Below are 21183 nucleotides of genomic sequence, written 5' to 3'. Positions count from 1 at the left end.
TTACCTGATATTCAATTGTAATAAGACTCATGATCTTGTCATTACTAAAAAACTAGATATCTTGTTATCATACTAAACTAATTTGCATTTACCTGATATTCAATTGTAATAATACTCATTATCTTGTTATTACTAGAAAACTAGATATCTTGTTATTATGCTAAAGCTAATTTGCATTTACTTGATATTGAATTGTAATAATACTCATTATCTTGTTATTACTAGAAAACTAGATAAATAATTATCTTGTTATTATACTAAAGCTAATTTGCATTTACCTGATATTCAATTGCAATAATACTCATTATCTTGTTATTACTAGAAAACTAGATATCTTGTTATCATGCTAAAGCTAATTTGCATTTACCTGATATTCAGTTGTAATAATACTCATTATCTTATTATTATGCTAAAGCTAATTTGCATTTACCTGATATTCAATTGTAATAATACTCATTATCTTGTTACTACTAAAAAAACGGAGATATCTTCTTATTATACTAAAGCTAATTTGGATTTACCTGATATTCAATTGTAATAATACTCATTATCTTGTTATTACTAGAAAACTAGATATCTTGTTATTATACTAAAGCTAATTTGCATTTACCTGATATTCAATTGTAATAATACTCATTATCTTGTTACTACTAAAAAACTAGATATCTTGTTATTATGCTAAAGCTGATTTGCATTTACTAGATATTCTATTGAAAAATAGACTCATTATCTTGTTATGACTAGGAAACTAGAGATCTTGTTATTATGCTAAAGCTACTTTGCTTTTACTAGATTTTCTATTGTTATAAGACTCAATATCTTGTTACTACCAGATGTAATTAATAAAAGAGAAATCCTGGCAAAGAGAATCACATCATTGCTTTTTGTAATGACTCATTCCTGTTTTCATAGTTAAACAGACAACTAAACACTTGTCTAACTGTTCTGAAAACCTGAACTAATTAAGACACCAAAGGAACAAGTCTATGATGCCATGTTTCACGCAACTTCTGGCAAGAAATAATGTTTGATAACTTCATTAAATATGTGTGCATCTTGTGTCCAGCACACACAAATTGAAACAGGAGAAGCATGGTGTACCATATGGATCAAAAGTCTGCTCTGCATAATCATGAGCACATTTCAAAATATATAGATTTCATGGTATGTCTTGGACCTTCGGCTTTCATCCCGTTTCCAGGTTATATCCTTTATCTTGCTTGTATGCATTTAGATTAAATGATGCTACAACTAACTGCTGAGTAAGAAATAAGTTGAATCCTTCCCATCTACAATGATTTAAATTCTAAACACATCACCTTGGCATAATCTCCCATACAAAGTTATTGTCCTATTTCCGCTTTTTATGGCTACCTTCACATTGAATTTCATAAACTACGTAAGAGAATAAAAACGGAGGAAGACACAAGGTGCACCCCCATGCATTATTTCATCATGAGTGGGCACCTGGGTAGAACCACTGACCTTCCGTAAGCCAGCTTGATGGCTTCCTCACATGAAGAATTCAAATTACTATCTGGATATGGAATATAACCTGTCTGCACATGACAATTACTGAACAACTTGCAGAAGGCGAGATAAATATGTGTGCATGTCGATATAGCATGCACCTACATACCTATGCATTAATTTTAATACATAAAAATGTATTTGCATTCATGTATTTGCTTACACATGTATATATACGTATAAAGTAATTATGTGCATGTATATTTCACGATGTGTGTGCACACAAAATAGACTTTTGACCCAAATGGCACACCATAGAAAAGTATCTGCAAAATTTTATGAATTGGCCAGAACTCATTAGATATTGCTGGATAATCTGGGTTAAGATCTACTTATCAATAACTTCCATTCTTTATGTATAAAGAAGAACTTTTTAACATAAGTATCATGTCCTGTAATATTATATAAATGCTTGACAAGCATATAAACATAAAAGAACCAGGAAAGGTTTTGGCAAATTGCGAGTCTTTTTCCAAGGGCATTATGCAGTTACATTTGTAGATACAAACAAGGAGGTGCTACCAAAAACTTACCTCCATCAGTCATATCGTCAAGGTCATCCATCTCCACAGCATCACCATTTTCTTTACCTCCCATTTTAATGTCTTATATAATATCCTTTTAGCACTTTTCAGGTAAATTTCAAAATTCTAGAACTTCACTTCTACATCATGGTCAAAGGAATTTATACAAGTTAAACACTATGTGATGATGATGATATAAAGAATTTCAATGTTCAAATAGTAATCCCAATGTCTAAAATGTTAACTCTTGTTGAATCAAAAATATTTCCTGTAAAATGAAAAAACTTAAATATTCAGACCAGTTTTCTCTATTTTACCTTAGGGAACACTTAATCTTTGTGTAATCAAGCTGATAACATCATGCAACAAGATAAAAATACCAGACCTACATTATCAGCAAAATGCAGTCAAAATCTTGATCAATACCTACATTTAAAATCTTTAAATCTAAAATAAACTTTGAACTTCTACAAGTACTTCCTTGTTTAAACATCTGACCTGAAATTCAGTTCATGCTGGAGCATGATAATTAAGCTATTCATTTTCTCTCATATTTAAGTATTAATTTCTGGCACAGGTGGGATCTGGGCTTGATAACCAATTTTCGGTGTGTTTTTTCAAGTCTATATAAAACTTGCATATTTATTTTTTTCATGTTTTTGATATTATGAAAGATATTTTCATTCCTGCAAATTATTCCTACCACAGTATTAACACATTGTAAAATCCAAAATATCATGTAAATAAGACTCAATGAACTTCCTGAACACACACGCACATGCACTCATTAATTTTCCTGTATTTCATAAGCCTCCTAGATGTATAATATCTACCACAAAATACAGATTGATTATTTTTCTCTATATATTCCAGAATATAATACCCCCTGTCAGGCTAAGCTAAAATAATCCTATGTCTTTACAGAGAATAGTTTTAGAATATATCAATATCAGAGCTGTATATAAGATGCTTGCAAACTTATAAAATCAGAAAATAACTGTAAATTATCCCAAACATTTTTCACACAAATTATGTGATATTAAATCACTGGTTTTCTACTTAATATCAAGGGAACAAAAAAAACAAATATATATACAGTTTGTTCAGTCTAACACTGTTGGTAAAACATTTATTTCATGGGCAATAGAACAATTAACCCTGTTTCTTGATGTAATAATTTGCCAAGTATATAAAATCTGGCTGTTTTATGACTATTTTAGTGTATTGATCCCTTTGACGACAAAAGTAAAACCAGCTGTGATTTTCACACACAAGGAAAAAACAAGTACTGGTAAGTAAGTGTTTCATATATATGATCTATCATCCAAAAACACATTTTGAAAAATATAGCATTAATCAATATAGGAAAAATACCATTTTGCAACTTAAATCAATTAGCCATTGAAACTTAAGAGATATTTTTTTTAAAATAATTTCCAAAATCACAGAAATAATCGAATATTTTACAAAATGTCACACCAAATACTGACACTTAAGTTCACAAAATTGAACCTTTGAATGTCTAATGTTTAAAAAGGATATATTCATCTAAAAATAGTACTTAACGTGACAATCGGCAAGTGATTCAAAACCACTAAATTAAACCAAGCATGTCAAATTACACCAATTACCAATAGTAAACTGTGGAGCATAGAACATTTTTACCCCCAAATGCTTTAATCGTACTAAAACTTTTGCAAAACTCCGGATGTAAAAAAAAAAGGTGTGGTATTTAAGGCAAAGACTTTTAATTTTGTGTCTACATCATTTTAAATTTCCTTAAATTATTGTTAAAATTTTTATTATTAAAGAATGAATTTAACGTTGATAGTTTAAAATCTTTAATTCATTCTATATGGCTGAAAATAGTAAATGGTTTACCTCCCTTGAAAATTTTACAGGTAGCATTAAATCATTAATACTTTTTATATGAAAGTTTTGACATTTTGCTTAATCCAACACTTCTTGTGAATTTAACACACTTAAATTATCAATTACATAGTCCAACAAATTTGCCCCTCACAAATATAAAACAATCTCCATCACTGTCAAATTATTTTGACTATCAATCACACAACAAGAAACTGCATAACTTATGCAGATGAGCATTTAAATGCAAATACATGCATTTATTCTGAAATATAATGCATAATTAATATTCCAAGTGCATACTGAAGTCTGTACAAAAAATGTTGGCATAAACAAAGGAAAAAACGGACATCAAAGTGAAAGTAGAATATCCAACATTTGACATATATCCATATGAACTTTGAACACATTTACAACCGCATTTTATGATGTATAAAAGCTTATGATCGAAGTAAATCACTGACTCTCCATCAAGTTTAAATTTAGTACATCCATGTTGTAAAAAGCACTCAGGCATTTATTTACATCTCTACAGATGACCGAGTTTTTTCATGACTATCAAGGGGAGTAATCAAACCACTATATCATGTCTCAGCAAGATGCAAGTTATCTTTCCTGGCTAAAGTTTCATTCAAATTAAGATAAATTATGTTGTTTTTTTTTATGTATATAAAAAGTTATTTTCATTTTGGTAAGCAAAGTTGCCAGAATCTACATACTGCAAGACTTTCTGTACTAAAACTCATAAAAGTCTTCTTTTACAATAGTCCAAGTTTCATGCTGGTCACCCATTTCAACAGCGAGATTGCAACAAGGCAACGTTTGATACTTTTGGCGTAAAAAAAAAATTGTTTGTTTCCGGTATCCCGACCTACCATAAATTTTTGGCCTGACCCTAAATGTTTTTATGGCCTTGGAGAATATTTTTTTCAACTTTTTAACAAAAAGTTGCAGAACTGCACTTTTTATGCTTTAAACATGGCCAGTGATGTTAGAAATCAACTTACTGATGTTCTAAAGGCATAACCCCCTTATTTGTATTCATTATTTGACAAAAAAATAATTTTCAAAAAGTCACCCTTAATAAAAACAAAATAAAAAAATTTCCGACCTACCTAACCTAATTTTTTGAGCATGTTACCGGACACAAAGAATTTTTTTTAGGCCTAATATAATGTAATCAACAATGGGAATAAAATTTAATGTTACCTCCCCTTACCCTCTGTCCACAGAGTTGCAAGCAAAGGCTATTTAATATCGGCATAATTGAGGTATTTCAGTCCTTCAGAGGTGATTGCTAGCACAATATAATGATTTAATGGCGGAATGAACAAAATTTCTGAATAAAAAATTTATTCTTGTGCTTGTTTTTGTGTAATACTCAATATGTTATGTCTTGAGCACATTGCAGTACCTGAAGAAAGTCACCCATTTACCTATATTATCAATTTATTTTCGCCATTGGTGACATCACAGTGATATTACGTCACTGCCAGCATATTTTATTCACCATCAAGTACCACTACCGGATAGCAGTTAATGAGATCAACGTCTCAGGCTAATTTTAAGGGTATTTAGTCTAATATTATTTCTATTTTTATAGTGGACGCAACTTGACCCCGATGGTTGACCTTTGTATTATAATACATAATGAGGCACAGCCTATATATTATTGAAAAGGAGTGTACGTAAAACACTAGCTGCACGAGAAAAAGGAAATATAAATGTGTAAATATAAATTAGTGTATACTGGAAAGTTTTAACTGATCAAATGTAAGTATATATACTTTGAAACTGCACTATATACAAACTAATTCCATGTAAATATAATTATACGGCTACCCTAAGCACCCTTGATTTCTGTAATGAAATAATCAATATGAATAATCAGCCTAAGGTCAACCATCTCGGTCAAGTTGCGACTACAATACAAGGATCTAACATTAAATTACAACATTTGAAGACAAAACATGTTAGGGGAGAGATCTATTTATATCTATCCCCATTTACTTGTTCCTTCAAAAACATCCGGGATAAAGTTTAGGGGGAAAATCAGGCATGCCTAAAATTACACAGTGCTAAATGTTGTATGTTTATGCATAATATTTAATAGCTTTTTTTCAGTAGGTGTTTTAGCAGAACATGCTAAGGAACACTTCTGTTCATGAGATAAATATATTACCTACAGCAAATTAAAATATTTCTTTTGCTTTTCTATTCTGCAGCTTACAATTTATGTTCAGATGGGAGTCACTAATGATTACGTCTGTTTTCAAACATGACCGCGTTGAACATACCGGTAATATCAGAGTAAAATGAAATGAAAGTGATGATTATGTCACAACTAGTACTGTGCATGGAACACACCAAAATATATTACCCTGTACAATAATTGCTAGCTGTGATACCAAACACTATCTATCTATCTACCTACCAATATTCACCTCTGAATCTAACAGAGTCAACTTCTTTTCTGTTGTTTATTTTTGTTTTCAAAAAGATTCCTGTTAATTTCTGCATGTTTCATTGCATTTTGGTTAATTTGCTAATTATTTCCCATTAATGAGAATATATTTATCCCGCACTGAGTGTATGCATACATTGAACATACACTATTAAACCTACGTTAAACCAAAATAATCCAAAGATTTCTGTAGACTTGAACAGAATCTCCAGTTCTTAAAGGTGGTCAATCACATTTAAACAACATTTAATGACATTTTTTACTTTTGTATATTCTGGTAGAGAATTATTTAAGGAACAAAAAGACCGATTACATAGAGTTAGATTCCTATTTGAAATGTATATTTTATTATTTTTATAAAATTTTGTAATTACTCCCCTTTAATATGAAAGTATATAAAAAGCTGGGTATTTCTTTTTTTTCGATACAATGTCTAGTTTTACATTTGCATTTGATAGACATATCAACTATTGAACAATCTGAACCAAAATGCAAGTTTAAAAGCTGTGTGTAGCTTCTGAATTCATTTATTTCCAATCTATCTTGGTTGCACAACCAAGATAGGCAAAGGGAGGTAATAATAATTTTTCAAACTTGCGTTTCTAATGAATTCCATCTAAATACATAATTTTTAATGCAAATATTTTACAAATATATTACAATATGTCTAATATTTATACATTTCCTTAGGCAAAGAATGTTTATCAAATTTATACTTATGATAAAATAACTCTATCTTGGTTGGGCAACCAGGATAGGAAAATGAAATTTTAAAAATACCTCCAGTGAAAATCTAATTTGTATTAAGTGTTAAGTGAACATAAATGAGTGTAAATGATCAGATGCTAAAGTTTCGAACAAATCCGTTACATGGCCAAAATCTGATTATCCACCTTTAAGCCATAATTTAAGGCTACATGACCCTGCTTATTCTGTGTAAGAAGTTTATCTTGGTTTTCCAACAAGATAGACAAAATGTGAAGCCATAACAAGAGCTGTCCATAAGACAGCGCACTCCACTATTCGGGGATTTGACAGTAAAATGAATATATGTCTGAATAAGAGACCTCTACTATAAGAAGAAGATACACCAAGGGGCATAATTCCATCAAATACACAAATTAGAGTTATTAGGATTGTTACAACAAATGCAGATGATGATGGAAAAGATATATTTTGAGTTTCAAGTCATTATCTTATATAGTACCAAAGTTGTGTCCAGAAAACAAAGTTTGTTAAACAAATTTAAGTATAAAAGGGGCATAATTTGGTCAAAAATACAAATCAGAGTTATGGGGATTGTTACCACACATGCAGATGATGGTGATAAAGATACATTTTAAGTTTCAAGTCTTTATCTTATATTGCATTAAAGTAATATCCAGAAAGCAAAGATTGCAAAAAAAAGTTTAAGTACAAAAGGGGCATAATTCTGTCAAAAATACAATTAGAGTTATGGGGTATGTAACCACACATGCAGATGATGATTATAAACAAATGTTTTTAATTTCAAGTCATTATCTTTTAAAGTACCAAAGATATGTCTATTAATAAAGCTTTCGAAAAAATTTAACATGAAAAAAATTCCAAGTATAACTCCTTTGTGACCTTGACCTTGGGTATAATGGGCCCAGCCCCTGCATATACTATGTTTGTATACTGGACAATGTTTATGAGAACTTACAGTAAGATATAAGCAAAAGTAACAAAGTTATGACAGAAAAACAAAGGTTGCCGAAAAACCTTAACCTTAAAAATAATCTAAGTATAAGACCTTGGTGACCTTGACCTTGGATAAAATGGGCCCAGTCCCTGTAAATACTTTGTTTGCATACTGGACAATGTTTATGTGAAGTTACAGTAAGATATAAGCAATAGTAACAAAGATATGACAGAAAAACAAAGGTTGCTGAAAAACTTTAACCTTAAAAATAACCTAAGTATAACACCTTGGTGACCTTGACCTTGGGTATAAAGGAACCCAGTCCCTACACATACTTTGTTTGCATACTGGACAATGTTTATGTGAAATTACAGTAAGATATAAGCAATATTAACAAAGATATGACAGAAAAAGAAAGGTTGCCGAAAAACTTTAACCTTAAAAATAACCTAAGTATAACAGCTTGGTGACCTTGACCTTGGGTATAATGGGCTCAGCCCCTATACATACATTGTTTGTATACTGGACAATGTTTATGTGAAGTTACAGTAAGATATAAGCAATAGTAAGAAAGATATGACAGAAAAACAAAGGTTGCCGAAAAACTTTAACCAAGAACTGGGTCACGCCGACGCCAGGGCAAGTAGTATAGCCCCCCTATTCTCCGAATAGTGGAGCTAAAAAGTACCTTGGTTTACATAATTTAGATTTCAAATTAAATAAAATGTATCCTCACCAGGTTGGCAAAAATCAGACTGTACAGTACTTCTGGTAGATAAAACTGAGTAATATTATGGTAAATAATTATTCAACCTCAAAAATTTCCAACAAATCCATAACATGCCCTAAACCATTATTTACAAAATCACTCACTTTCATCATCATCATCATAATCATCATCATCAGCGGCATCATAATCACTTGTTGTCATCCGAACTGATCCTGACTGCATATACATTGCTGATTAATATTTAATGTACCAGAATTATCTCCCTTTTTTACCAGAATTATCTCCCTTTTTTATACTATTCCAAAGTAATTTCACTTACACTATAATTATTCCATTTTCTTGTGAGAAAAATGTTAGAATATTAGAAATAGTGATTCAGTCTAACATTTTGTCATATCAATAATCTAGTTCACTGAACAAACATTAAATCAGAAAGTTATCAAACGTTTATCACCCTATTGTTTTCCACAGATGACCTACAAGTAAGGGTCAAATTTTAATCTAAATTTACATCGAACAACATATTTCAATTAAATAAATTTAATTTCAGGAGTAAATGCATCACATGATAAATAGACGACTGACGTATTTTACCAAATAAATGTACAACATTTAAAATAGCAATGATACAGTATTAATGTTAAACTTTCATAATTATGCTGCAAAATATATTTAAATATGCGTGCTTGAACAAACAGAAATTTCAATTTTTCTAACTCTAAAGTATGTAGGACATTTCTTTACTACAGATACTTGCTTGATTTTGATTTTTTTTTTGGAAACCAACATCAAATATTGAACCAGACATAAATGGGTACTTTGTCTATGAGTGATGATTGTAAAAAAAGACATCTTTAAATATGCAGATACTTATCCCCTATGAAAACAGTGACATGGTAAAATATTTAGATTAAATATGTCTGTACCTTATACTATAAAATCAAAGATATTAAAATCATGAGTTTGACACAGACATCCCAACATTTTCTGAATGCGAAGTGGGAGTGTTTGCATTTCAATGTGGGAGATTGAGGTGTTCAAGTGGCTGTATTTACGTTCATGGTAAGATTTTAATACATACATAGGTACTAAAAACATATGTAAAGTGCACCACATCTCTTTAGCACTCCTTACAAAAAATAATAAACTACATGCAATGCAGCAGCTAATGATAATATTAACTTATTTGCACTTATAATATTAACTTACTTGCACTTATAATATCACTAGTCATTACTCATCACATGTTCATGCATTTTTAAAGTTCTGAAATGTTTAAATATATCTGACTAGTCTGTTACCACTCTTCAACTCTTTCTTTTAACTTAAATTATGCATGCCTTCCTTGCAAAATTTAATACTTACTGCACTTTTAAAACTACTGTATGTCTAAACTCAAAACTCCACTGAGAATTTAAAACCTGCACTGATGTTTCTTTTGAGGGGAACAAGACCTAGGTGAACTTTTTACATTTTTGTCATGACAAATAATGCAACAATGCATCAAAATAAAATGTACTGAGTTAAACATAATACAAGTTTAGGCAAAAGAGAATTAACTGTTTGATTCTCATCCCCCCTCACTTGTATCTGAAATCCCTAGCCCCAGTTTTCTTATTGATAAAAATCCGGATATCCAAAATTGTCTGTCCAGATACTATTACGCTTTTGTAAACATTGCCTGAATCTCCAATCCAAGGTATATAACTATATTTCTTGAACTTTGCCCCTTTTTACTTGGAATTTCAGGTTTAAAATTTGATTTTTTTCAGTCTAAAGGATGTATTTGACAAATGATGTAAAGACAGTTTCTCTGCATTTAACAGTATCTGATATTAAAATTTACCATGGCATTTCCTCTTTTTAAAATGATTTAATATAAATGTTTATCAAGATCGGCACCGCAACAACCTACTTTCGATTTCAAAAACTTGTAAAAAATGGTACAGCCAATATAACATTTTCTGCTGTAAATTTGATTTGATTTCTAATTGAATTTATTGATAGAAATTAAATACCTGTTACAGTTGTGACTCAAATTAATCAACACCTGGCTTTTGTTATACCATGCAATAAACAACAATCAACAGGGGTAATAGGTGTGAAAATATCCGAAAACTGATTACAGATTCATTATTATCGAGGATTAATTAATGTAAAGCAGTGGACAATTTCTTTGTTTGATTTTTTTTTAAATCGGGAGATTTGGACTTCATATCGGGGTAATCAGGTTTTACATCCAGAATCGGGAGAAACCCGACGGGACTGGGAGAGTTGCGATGTCTGTTCATATTTAATAGATACTGTTATCTGTAACGAGAATTTTCATATTACAAAGTGACAGTGTCTACGTATATTACATATGTTATGGTAAGCATTATATGCCTTTAACAGCTGTCACACAAGTCAATATGAAAAGTGAAGCAAGTAACAATGTATTTGTTTTCCTTAGCAACTTTATCATCAGAATTGATTGATTTCTTCTAAGTTTCATGATGATCTCTACAAAACTTTAACAGATAAGGCAAAATGATAATGCCAGTTATTTTTAAGGTGTGCCTTTCAGCGGCATAGAGATTGTAATATTTTTGGTGTTTACAGTATTAAAATTAAAGCTCTTCTATATCTGTTCCATTTAAAGGTGCAACCCAATCAAATACCAAATATATCCTTGTCCATTAATGATGCACATGCATTGTTTGCAAAAGTCTAAAAATTTGCCTCACCATCAGTTGTGGGTGCATTGGTCGAGAGGGCTAAGACGCTTTCCTATGGAGGTGAAGGCCCCAGGGACAAAATATGATGTGCAGATATGACCTTGCTGTGACCTTGACCTTTGACCTACAGACCTGATTCATGCACTATGCACATCATCTCATTGTCATCTGCCTATATGCACAGACTGAATTCAAAAACTTGAAAATGTTATTACATTATGCTCCAGACATAACATATGAAGAACAAATTTGATCTCCATTGTTAGCAACTGATGCTGATTTCATTAAAATCCTCCCACTGATAGAGAAGATTTGGAGCAGACATAAATTTGAGCTATTTGATATTTGACCTCTAACCTTGTACCTAATGTAACCTGGGTTGTTCATTCAGCATGTTGTCTTGATGAGGTTAAGAAACAATGTTAGTTTTATGAAATCAATTTCAGTTGTATAGAAGAAACCAGCCGACACAAATTTGAGCTGTCTGATCTTTGACCTCTAAGTGTGACCTTGACATTTTACCTAGTGACCTAGGTTTTGTAATCTGCTTGTCATCTTGATGATGTTAACAACTTAAGTTAATTTTGTGAAAATCCTTCCAGTGGTTAAGAAGATATGTAGCAGACACAATTACTCTAAGAGCTTCATGATTTTTAACCTCTTAGTGTGGCCCTGGGGTCGTATTCATAATGCATCTTAAGTATAAGTTTTGACTTAAGTTGAAGATTTTACTGAAGTCTGTGGTGATTTCAGCTTAAGTCTAAGTAAAAAACTTAAGTCCTATTAATAAAACAGCTTAAATTTAAGATACGTAAGAAGTGACTTAAGTCAGAAAACAAAATGGCGTCGTGAGTACGATTAATCCCTTACAGAATAAAAAGGCCTGCTGCGTACTCTTGCTGTGTACATACAGCGTATATGATGCGTACATGATGTGTACTGAAATCAAGGGCTTTAAATAGTACGCAGGATATACACCGCACATACACCGATAGTACGTTTGTAGTGCACTTTTGACATGCAAATGAGCTCAGCCGCGTACTACTTGCTGCGTACATGCTGTGGACTACATAGTACACAGGATGTGCGCTGGAGGAATTTAGTATGTGGGAAATAGTACGCAGCATGTACGCGGCACATACACTTTTCACATGCAAATGAGCCTGCAGTGTACTACCCCTGCGGCGTACATCCTGTGTACTCCTGGCCCGAGTCCTGCGGTGTACATGCTGTGTACTCCTGCTGCATACATGCTGTGTACTCTTGTGGCGAAACTGCTGTGATAATGTAAATTCCTTACCCCACCAACTTTTGTATGCAAATGCTGATCATTTGGACAGAAAAAAAAAACAGAAAAAAGATAAGTGACATGCATCAATAAGTATTTACCCTTACCAAAATAATGTAGATTGATGTTATCAAATAAATTAGTATGCTTTTCTTCATCCACTTTTCAATGAAATAAATCAATTTTTGTAGCATGTAATTTGGTAAACATTTGAAGAAAATGGCGTAACTGCATCAAGGGGAAACAACTTTAATGCAACTAAATATAAGTGTTATGATTTATTATAGATGATGTGTGCGTAGTATGTATTTATTTTGATTAAAATCCATCTGAGAACAATCTAGGACTGGAATTATATACGCATTTATACACTTTTACGTCCGTAAAAAGTAGCGCACCAAAAATTTTTGGATTGATTTTTTCCAATGGGGCGAGCGCAATTAGCCAAAAACTTTTAATCTGGTGAGGCCTTAATGAGTTAACATAATGAGCATTTAAGCCTTTATAAAACATGATAGAATGGTGTTTTGCTTGAGTATTCAAATAACAGTGAGAGCTATTAATTCTTCTCATTCGGGCGCTGTTGAGGCATTATCTTGGTAATTATTTCATGTATTACAAAATGTAATGCAACTAAGTTCAAATAAGGCTTTTCAATGATCCAAGTTAGAAAGCTCCAGGATTAATTCAAAATGAAAAAGAATATATTTTTACACTGCATGCAAGGTGCAGCTCAGAAATCACTAAGATGTAAGCTTCACAAATGAACATTGCAAATAGTAAATGGCAAATTTTCATTGTTCAGAATACTGGTAATCTGAACTATTCTATGCTATTAAGATAAAAGTTACTCGGAAATCAAGTTCTTGCTTCCAAAAAAAAATAAAAAATGTACAAATCCTTCCTGCATGAAGTGTACTTCAGACTTTTACCTAAAAAAATTCAAAGTATAAACACCAAAAGAAAATGAACAAGTCCCTCCCGCGTATATGAAGTTTACTTCAGACTTTAACTTACAAAAAAATAACTGAGTATAAATGCCAAAAGAAATTGTACAAGTCTTTCCCGCATATATGAAGTGTACTGCACAAATTTCAAAGTATCTGCGGTGTACATGCAGTGTACTATTTTTTTGTACAAGTCCCTCCTGCGTACATGCAGTGTACTCCTTAAATTTTCAGAGTCTGTGCTGCGTACTTGAAGTGTACTAGTGACCTCCTGCGTACATGCTGTGTACTCGTCGAAATAGTACGTGGCATGTACGCGGCATGCGGTGTATGTAAAATGTACTTCTCTGGGGTACTACTGTGTTCGCGGCATATACACAGCAAATACGCAGCATGTACGCGGCACATACACTTTTCACATGCAAATGAGCCTGCAGTGTACTACCCCTGCGGCGTACATCCTGTGTACTCCTGGCCCGAGTCCTGCGGTGTACATGCTGTGTACTCCTGCTGCATACATGCTGTGTACTCTTGTGGCGAAACTGCTGTGATAATGTAAATTCCTTACCCCACCAACTTTTGTATGCAAATGCTGATCATTTGGACAGAAAAAAAAACAGAAAAAAGATAAGTGACATGCATCAATAAGTATTTACCCTTACCAAAATAATGTAGATTGATGTTATCAAATAAATTAGTATGCTTTTCTTCATCCACTTTTCAATGAAATAAATCAATTTTTGTAGCATGTAATTTGGTAAACATTTGAAGAAAATGGCGTAACTGCATCAAGGGGAAACAACTTTAATGCAACTAAATATAAGTGTTATGATTTATTATAGATGATGTGTGCGTAGTATGTATTTATTTTGATTAAAATCCATCTGAGAACAATCTAGGACTGGAATTATATACGCATTTATACACTTTTACGTCCGTAAAAAGTAGCGCACCAAAAATTTTTGGATTGATTTTTTCCAATGGGGCGAGCGCAATTAGCCAAAAACGTTCTGGAAATATACGAGCGGCAAATCCGATGAACAACTTTTTAATCTGGTGAGGCCTTAATGAGTTAACATAATGAGCATTTAAGCCTTTATAAAACATGATAGAATGGTGTTTTGCTTGAGTATTCAAATAACAGTGAGAGCTATTAATTCTTCTCATTCGGGCGCTGTTGAGGCATTATCTTGGTAATTATTTCATGTATTACAAAATGTAATGCAACTAAGTTCAAATAAGGCTTTTCAATGATCCAAGTTAGAAAGCTCCAGGATTAATTCAAAATGAAAAAGAATATATTTTTACACTGCATGCAAGGTGCAGCTCAGAAATCACTAAGATGTAAGCTTCACAATTGAACATTGCAAATAGTAAATGGCAAATTTTCATTGTTCAGAATACTGGTAATCTGAACTATTCTATGCTATTAAGATAAAAGTTACTCGGAAATCAAGTTCTTGCTTCCAAAAAAAAATAAAAAATGTACAAATCCTTCCTGCATGAAGTGTACTTCAGACTTTTACCTAAAAAAATTCAAAGTATAAACACCAAAAGAAAATGAACAAGTCCCTCCCGCGTATATGAAGTTTACTTCAGACTTTAACTTACAAAAAAATAACTGAGTATAAATGCCAAAAGAAATTGTACAAGTCTTTCCCGCATATATGAAGTGTACTGCACAAATTTCAAAGTATCTGCGGTGTACATGCAGTGTACTATTTTCTTGTACAAGTCCCTCCTGCGTACATGCAGTGTACTCCTTAAATTTTCAGAGTCTGTGCTGCGTACTTGAAGTGTACTAGTGACCTCCTGCGTACATGCTGTGTACTCGTCGAAATAGTACGTGGCATGTACGCGGCATGCGGTGTATGTAAAATGTACTTCTCTGGGGTACTACTGTGTTCGCGGCATATACACAGCAAATACGCAGCATGTACACCACAGAGGCTTGCTTCTGTAAGGGTTAACATGTTGTTTTTCAGATAAAAGCACTTTAAACATAATTGTGCATGTTGTATCTGTCTGAAATTAATGTTGTTTTTTTAAATGTTTTCGTTCACAGTAAAAGCCAAGAATTACTTATTAAGTTGTTTTATGAATAACAAATATACTAATAATACTTAAGTAAAATAAATTTCTTACCTAAGTAATACTTAAGTAAATAATACTTAAGTAAATAATCAATTTCTTATACTTATACTTAAGATGCTTTATGAATACGGCCCCTGGTGTTGGATCTATCGACCTGGATTTTACACTCTGCATGTCATCTTGTAGTCTGGCTACTGACTAGATATCTTTTTAATGTTTTTTAATCATTTCTCTTTATATATTCTGGCTCTGATTATCCAGTGTTTTGAGAAGACAAGAGCTGTCTGTAAGACAGCGCGCTTGACTTTTCTCAGTGCTTGACTCTGAATTAGAGCTTTGCCAGTAAAAACTTTATAAAACTTTAACCAAAAAATCTAAGTTAAACAGGGACATAACTCTGTCAAAATTCAAAAATCAGAGTTATGGGGTTTGTTTCTCCTGGTGTAGACTTTGATAGTAAATAACTGTTTTAAGTTTCAAGTCAATAGCTTTGATAATAACAGAGATAAAACTTTAACCAAAAATTCTAAATTAACAAGAGCTGTCTCCGTAGGATGACACATGCCCCCGATGGCACTTTGGATGAATAGTTATGGCCGATGTTAAGAGTTTAGGACCTTTAACCTACGGAGCTGGGTCTTGCGCGCGACACATCATCTTACTGTGTCACACATTCATGCATAGTTATTTTAAAATCCATGCATGAATGACAAAGATATGGACCGGACATGCCCATCAATGCACTATCATGAAAAATGATCTTTAACGTCTAAGTGTGACCTTGACCTTTGAGCTACGGACCTGGGTCTTGCGTGTGATATGTCGTCTTACTGTGGTACACATTCATGCCAAGTTATTTGAAAATCCATCCATCGATGACAAAGATATGGACCGGACGGGCCCATCAATGCACTATCCTTTAACATCTAAGTGTGACCTTGACCTTTGAGCTACGGACCTGGGTCTTGCGCACTACACGTCGTCTTACTGTGGTACACATTCAAGCCAAGTTACTTGAAAATCCATCCATCGATGACAAAGATATGGACCGGACACACCCATCAATGCACTATCCTTTAACGCCTAAGTGTGACCTTGACCTTTGAGCTACGGACCTGGGTCTTGCGCACTGCACATCGTCTTACTGTGGTACACATTCATGCCAAGTTATTTGAAAATCCATCCATCGATGACAAAGATATGGACCGGACACGAAAATTGCGGACAGACCGACAGACTGACAGACCGACAGACGGTTCAAAAACTATATGCCTCCCTTCGGGGGCATAAAAAGGAGCATAACTCTGTCAAAATTCAAATCAGAGTTATGGGGATTGTTGCTCCTGGTGTAGACTTTGATAGTAAATAACTATTTTAAGTTTCAAGTCAATAGTTTTGATAATAACAGAGATATTTGACTTTATCAAAAACTTTAACCAAAAATTCTATGTTAAAAAGGGGCATAACTCTGTCAAATTCAATCAGAGTTATAGGATTTGTTTCTCCTGGTGTAAATAACTGTTTTAAGTTTCAAGTCAGCTTTGATAGTACCAGGGATATTTTACTTTATCAAAAACTTTAACCAAAAATTCTAAGTCAAAAAGGGGCAGAACTCCATCAAAATTCAAATCAGAGTTATGGGGACTGTTTCTCCTGGTGTAGACTTTGATAGTAAATAATATTTTAAGTTTCAAGTCAATAGCTTTGATAGTAACAGAGATATTTGACTTTATCAAAAACTTTAACCAAAAATTCTATGTTAAAAAGGGGCATAACTCTGTCAAATTCAATCAGAGTTATAGGATTTGTTTCTCCTGGTGTAAATAACTGTTTTAAGTTTCAAGACAGCTTTGATAGTACCAGGGATATTTGACTTTATCAAAAACTTTAACCAAAAATTCTAAGTCAAAAAGGGGCAGAACTCCATCAAAATTCAAATCAGAGTTATGGGGACTGTTTCTCCTGGTGTAGACTTTGATAGTAAATAATATTTTAAGTTTCAAGTCAATAGCTTTGATAGTAACAGAGATATTTGTCTTTATAAAAAACTTTAACCAACGGCTACACTGATGCCGACACCGGGGCGAGTGCAATAGCTCTACTTTTTCTTCGAAAAGTCGAGCTAAAAAGGGACATAATTATATAAAATATGAATAGCCTCAGGAGTTATTTCCTGTGAACAAAACACAGGGTCTGAACACATACTAGTCATCTTGATAAGATCACTAACTGATACTAATTTTATGAAAATCCTTCCAGAGGAAAAACAGATATGGGGTGGCAGAAATTTGATCTTTGACCTCTTAGTGTGACATTGACATTGACCTTGAATGTAGTGATCTGTGCAGTGTATTCTGTTTATCTTGATGAGGTCAAGAGCTGATATTAGTTTTATGAAATTTATCATGATCTTTGACCTCCAATTGTGACCATGACCTTTGACCTTGTGGCATGGGTTTTGTGCTTTGATCTAGTGACCTGGATTGTTTGCTCTACACATTGTTATGACAGGATAAACAAATGAATGAAGTATTGCCATGTTATGGACTGGACTGGTATAAAGCCCTGTTGACCTTTGACCCCAAATTGTGATCTTGACCTTTGAGCCAGGGATCCGGGATTTGCACACTACAAGTCGTTTTATCATGGGGAACATTTGTGCCAAGTGATACTAAAATACCTTAATGATTGACAGAGTTATGGACAGGACACGAAACAGACCCTGTTCATGCCATGTTAACATTTGACTGCTAATAAGTGTGACCTTGACCTTTGAGCTAGGGGTCTGAAAGTTGTGCATGACATATCACCTTATTATGAGGTACATTTGTGTAAAGTAATATTAAAATCCCTTTGTGGATGGTAGATTTATGGACCAGACAGGAAAAAGCCCCATTGACCTCCAATTTTGACCTTGACCTTTGAGCTAGGGGTCCAGGTCTTGCAAATGACACATTTGTGCCAAATAATATTAAAATACCTTCAAAGATGACTGAGTGATGGACTGGACTCGAAATTGTGGATGGAGACAGAATGACGGAAAAGGACATTCCTATAGTCCCCGAAATTGGTTTTCAACCAGTAGAGAACTAATAATTGATGTAATTTGTTACGAAAATTTCTCCCAGCGGTTGAGAAAATGTGGAGCTGACATGAATATGTCAGATGTCCAGACCAACAGACAATATAGTCCCCATATACTTATATCTATGGGTTTAAAAAGTAAATTCTACCGTGATGCAGACTTCAGCAATGTGTATAAGTGGGTGCCATAACGAAGCTTGCCAAACATTATCCTGTTGTAAGTCTTCTGGTGATGTACTGACCTCAACCTACCTACTCTTAAGGCCTCTAACACCCCTATATTGTCGCAACACTTCGCATATAGCCTCTAACACTTCTATATAGCCTGAAACACTTCATATATAGCCTCTAACACTTCTATATAGCCTCAAACACTTCGCATATAGCCTCTAACACTTCTATAATTACAGCCTCAAACACTTCGCATATAGCCTCTAACACCTCTATATAGCCTCAAATACTTTGCATATAGCCTCTAACACTTCTATATAGCCTGAAACACTTCACATATAGCCTCTAACACCTCTATATAGCCTCAAACACTTCGCATATAGCCTCTAACACTTCTATATAGCCTCAAACACTTCACATGTAGCCTCTAACACCTCTACATAGCCTCAAAAACTTTGCAATAGCCTATAACACTTCTATATAGCCGATTTATACATCAACTTGAAGCTCAAGCTTCTCAAAAAACATAAATACAATATGATCCTTACCAAACTCTAGATTATCGTTTTCTTCATGTGGTGTATCAACTTCTGGCGGGGAAGCATTTAAAGGATGAAACTCTTCAACTTCTACAGCTTCTGTTTCGCTTACATTCTCCTTTCTTTCCCCCATTTTTTTGGTCTTTTTTGAACTTCTATAATTATTCAACCCTATTTCACATGACAACCTGCCTTTGAAATGTTTTAAGATAGTACAATTTAAGTGATGTTTAGTTTTAAAGATCACTGTTTATCACTGTTTTCTCTCTATTCCATTCTAATCTCGACACTTGTTTCAACTGTCTAATCCTGTTTTTTTTAAGTAGACCAATGCTATAAATGATTTTTTTGTTTAAAAAACCTATCAATCCTTTCAGTTAAAACATTTCTTCTTTTTTTTTTAGATAAAACATGAGATAAAACTTCTATCTTTGTTTACTTTCTGATTCAACCTTGCTTTGCTGTGTTAAACAAAAATGTATTAAATAGAGCACTGTTTTGATGGTTGACATAGAATGTTGAACATGACAAAATTATGACAGTTTGATGTATAATAAACTCTTTCACCTAGTGGGCAATAAATACTGTATTCATCTTTGTAAAACACCATTCAACACTCATAATGAGCTCTTATAATGTGCTCATGGGCTTTCATCAAAACAATTTACATCAGGATTTCAAAGATTCAGTCTTAAATTTCATGTCAACAGTAGGGAATTGTGAATGTATTTTAAAAGGTATAGAACTCACTCAGTTTTACAATATGCTTTGCATCAGTATTGATATGTAGTGAAATTTTATACCAATTATTGATCCTTTGGTAAAAAAAACAGTAGTTTGTCTGTCTAAAACAAAATAGTTCAAACCATTAAAAATCCAGCATGTTACAGTAGTCTCAAAGCACTGTAAAATCCGCTGAAATTTTAATTGATCTGCTGATGTCTCATTCTACTTGCAAGTTTGCTATTATATACAGGTTAAACTTTTCAAAATCAATACACTATTACTAATATTACAGGTTAAAGGCTGACTGAACTGCTTGTAAAGCAAGGTAAATGACAGGTTAATGTAAACAAACATGACAACCAGGTATTTCCATAATTATGCTAAATACAGCACAGCTCAGACTGTATGTGCATAAATGTGACTGAATACAAATCTATGCATACCTTGCCTAAAGGTACAGTGCTTTCAAAGATAAATGAGAATGTTATAAATAAAAATAAACTGGTCAACCAATCAAAATCTTTTGAGTATTAAAGATGTACTTTTAAAGTACAGTAATGGTTGATTATTAGGATGTTTTATTGTGACGTATGTAGCATAATGTCAGTATGTCATCCTATAGTGCATGTGCCAATGCACCATAACGTAAGTTTGGAAGTTTCATCATGTACCGGCAGTCTTGGCACACTGGCCAGTGTGACAGAACGAAACTATCATCATGCCATGACGAAATATTGTACGCAACTGAATAAAATATTTTATTTTTTGCCAGGGCATGTGCCATTGACAAAAATTTTATTCTGACTCGCCCACCAACATAAAATAAAATATTTTGTT

General features: G+C 33.1%; 1 protein-coding gene across 4 annotated transcripts in view; it reads right to left on the bottom strand.

Annotated features, from left to right (window-relative positions):
* Positions 1-21183, bottom strand: part of LOC123555353 (choline transporter-like protein 4) — an 85779-nt gene that overhangs the window by 53449 nt on the left and 11147 nt on the right. Inside the window, exon 1 of one of the 4 annotated variants that reach the window (XM_053525047.1) lies at positions 19630-19970. The exons of 1 other annotated variant lie outside the window; for it this stretch is intronic. In XM_053525047.1, coding sequence (XP_053381022.1) covers positions 19630-19753 — 124 coding nt within the window. In that variant the 5' untranslated portion in view covers positions 19754-19970. Of the gene's footprint in view, positions 1-2063; positions 2525-8923; positions 9179-19629; positions 19971-21183 lie in introns of those variants that run through there. 2 more of the 4 variants (XM_053525048.1, XM_053525049.1) reach the window with 2 other exon arrangements.

Source organism: Mercenaria mercenaria, chromosome 15 (genome assembly GCF_021730395.1).
Source record: "Mercenaria mercenaria strain notata chromosome 15, MADL_Memer_1, whole genome shotgun sequence".
NCBI classification, from domain to species: Eukaryota; Metazoa; Mollusca; class Bivalvia; order Venerida; family Veneridae; genus Mercenaria; species Mercenaria mercenaria.
Note: the sequence above shows the minus strand (reverse complement) of the source record. Positions and strands in the feature narration are given on the sequence as shown.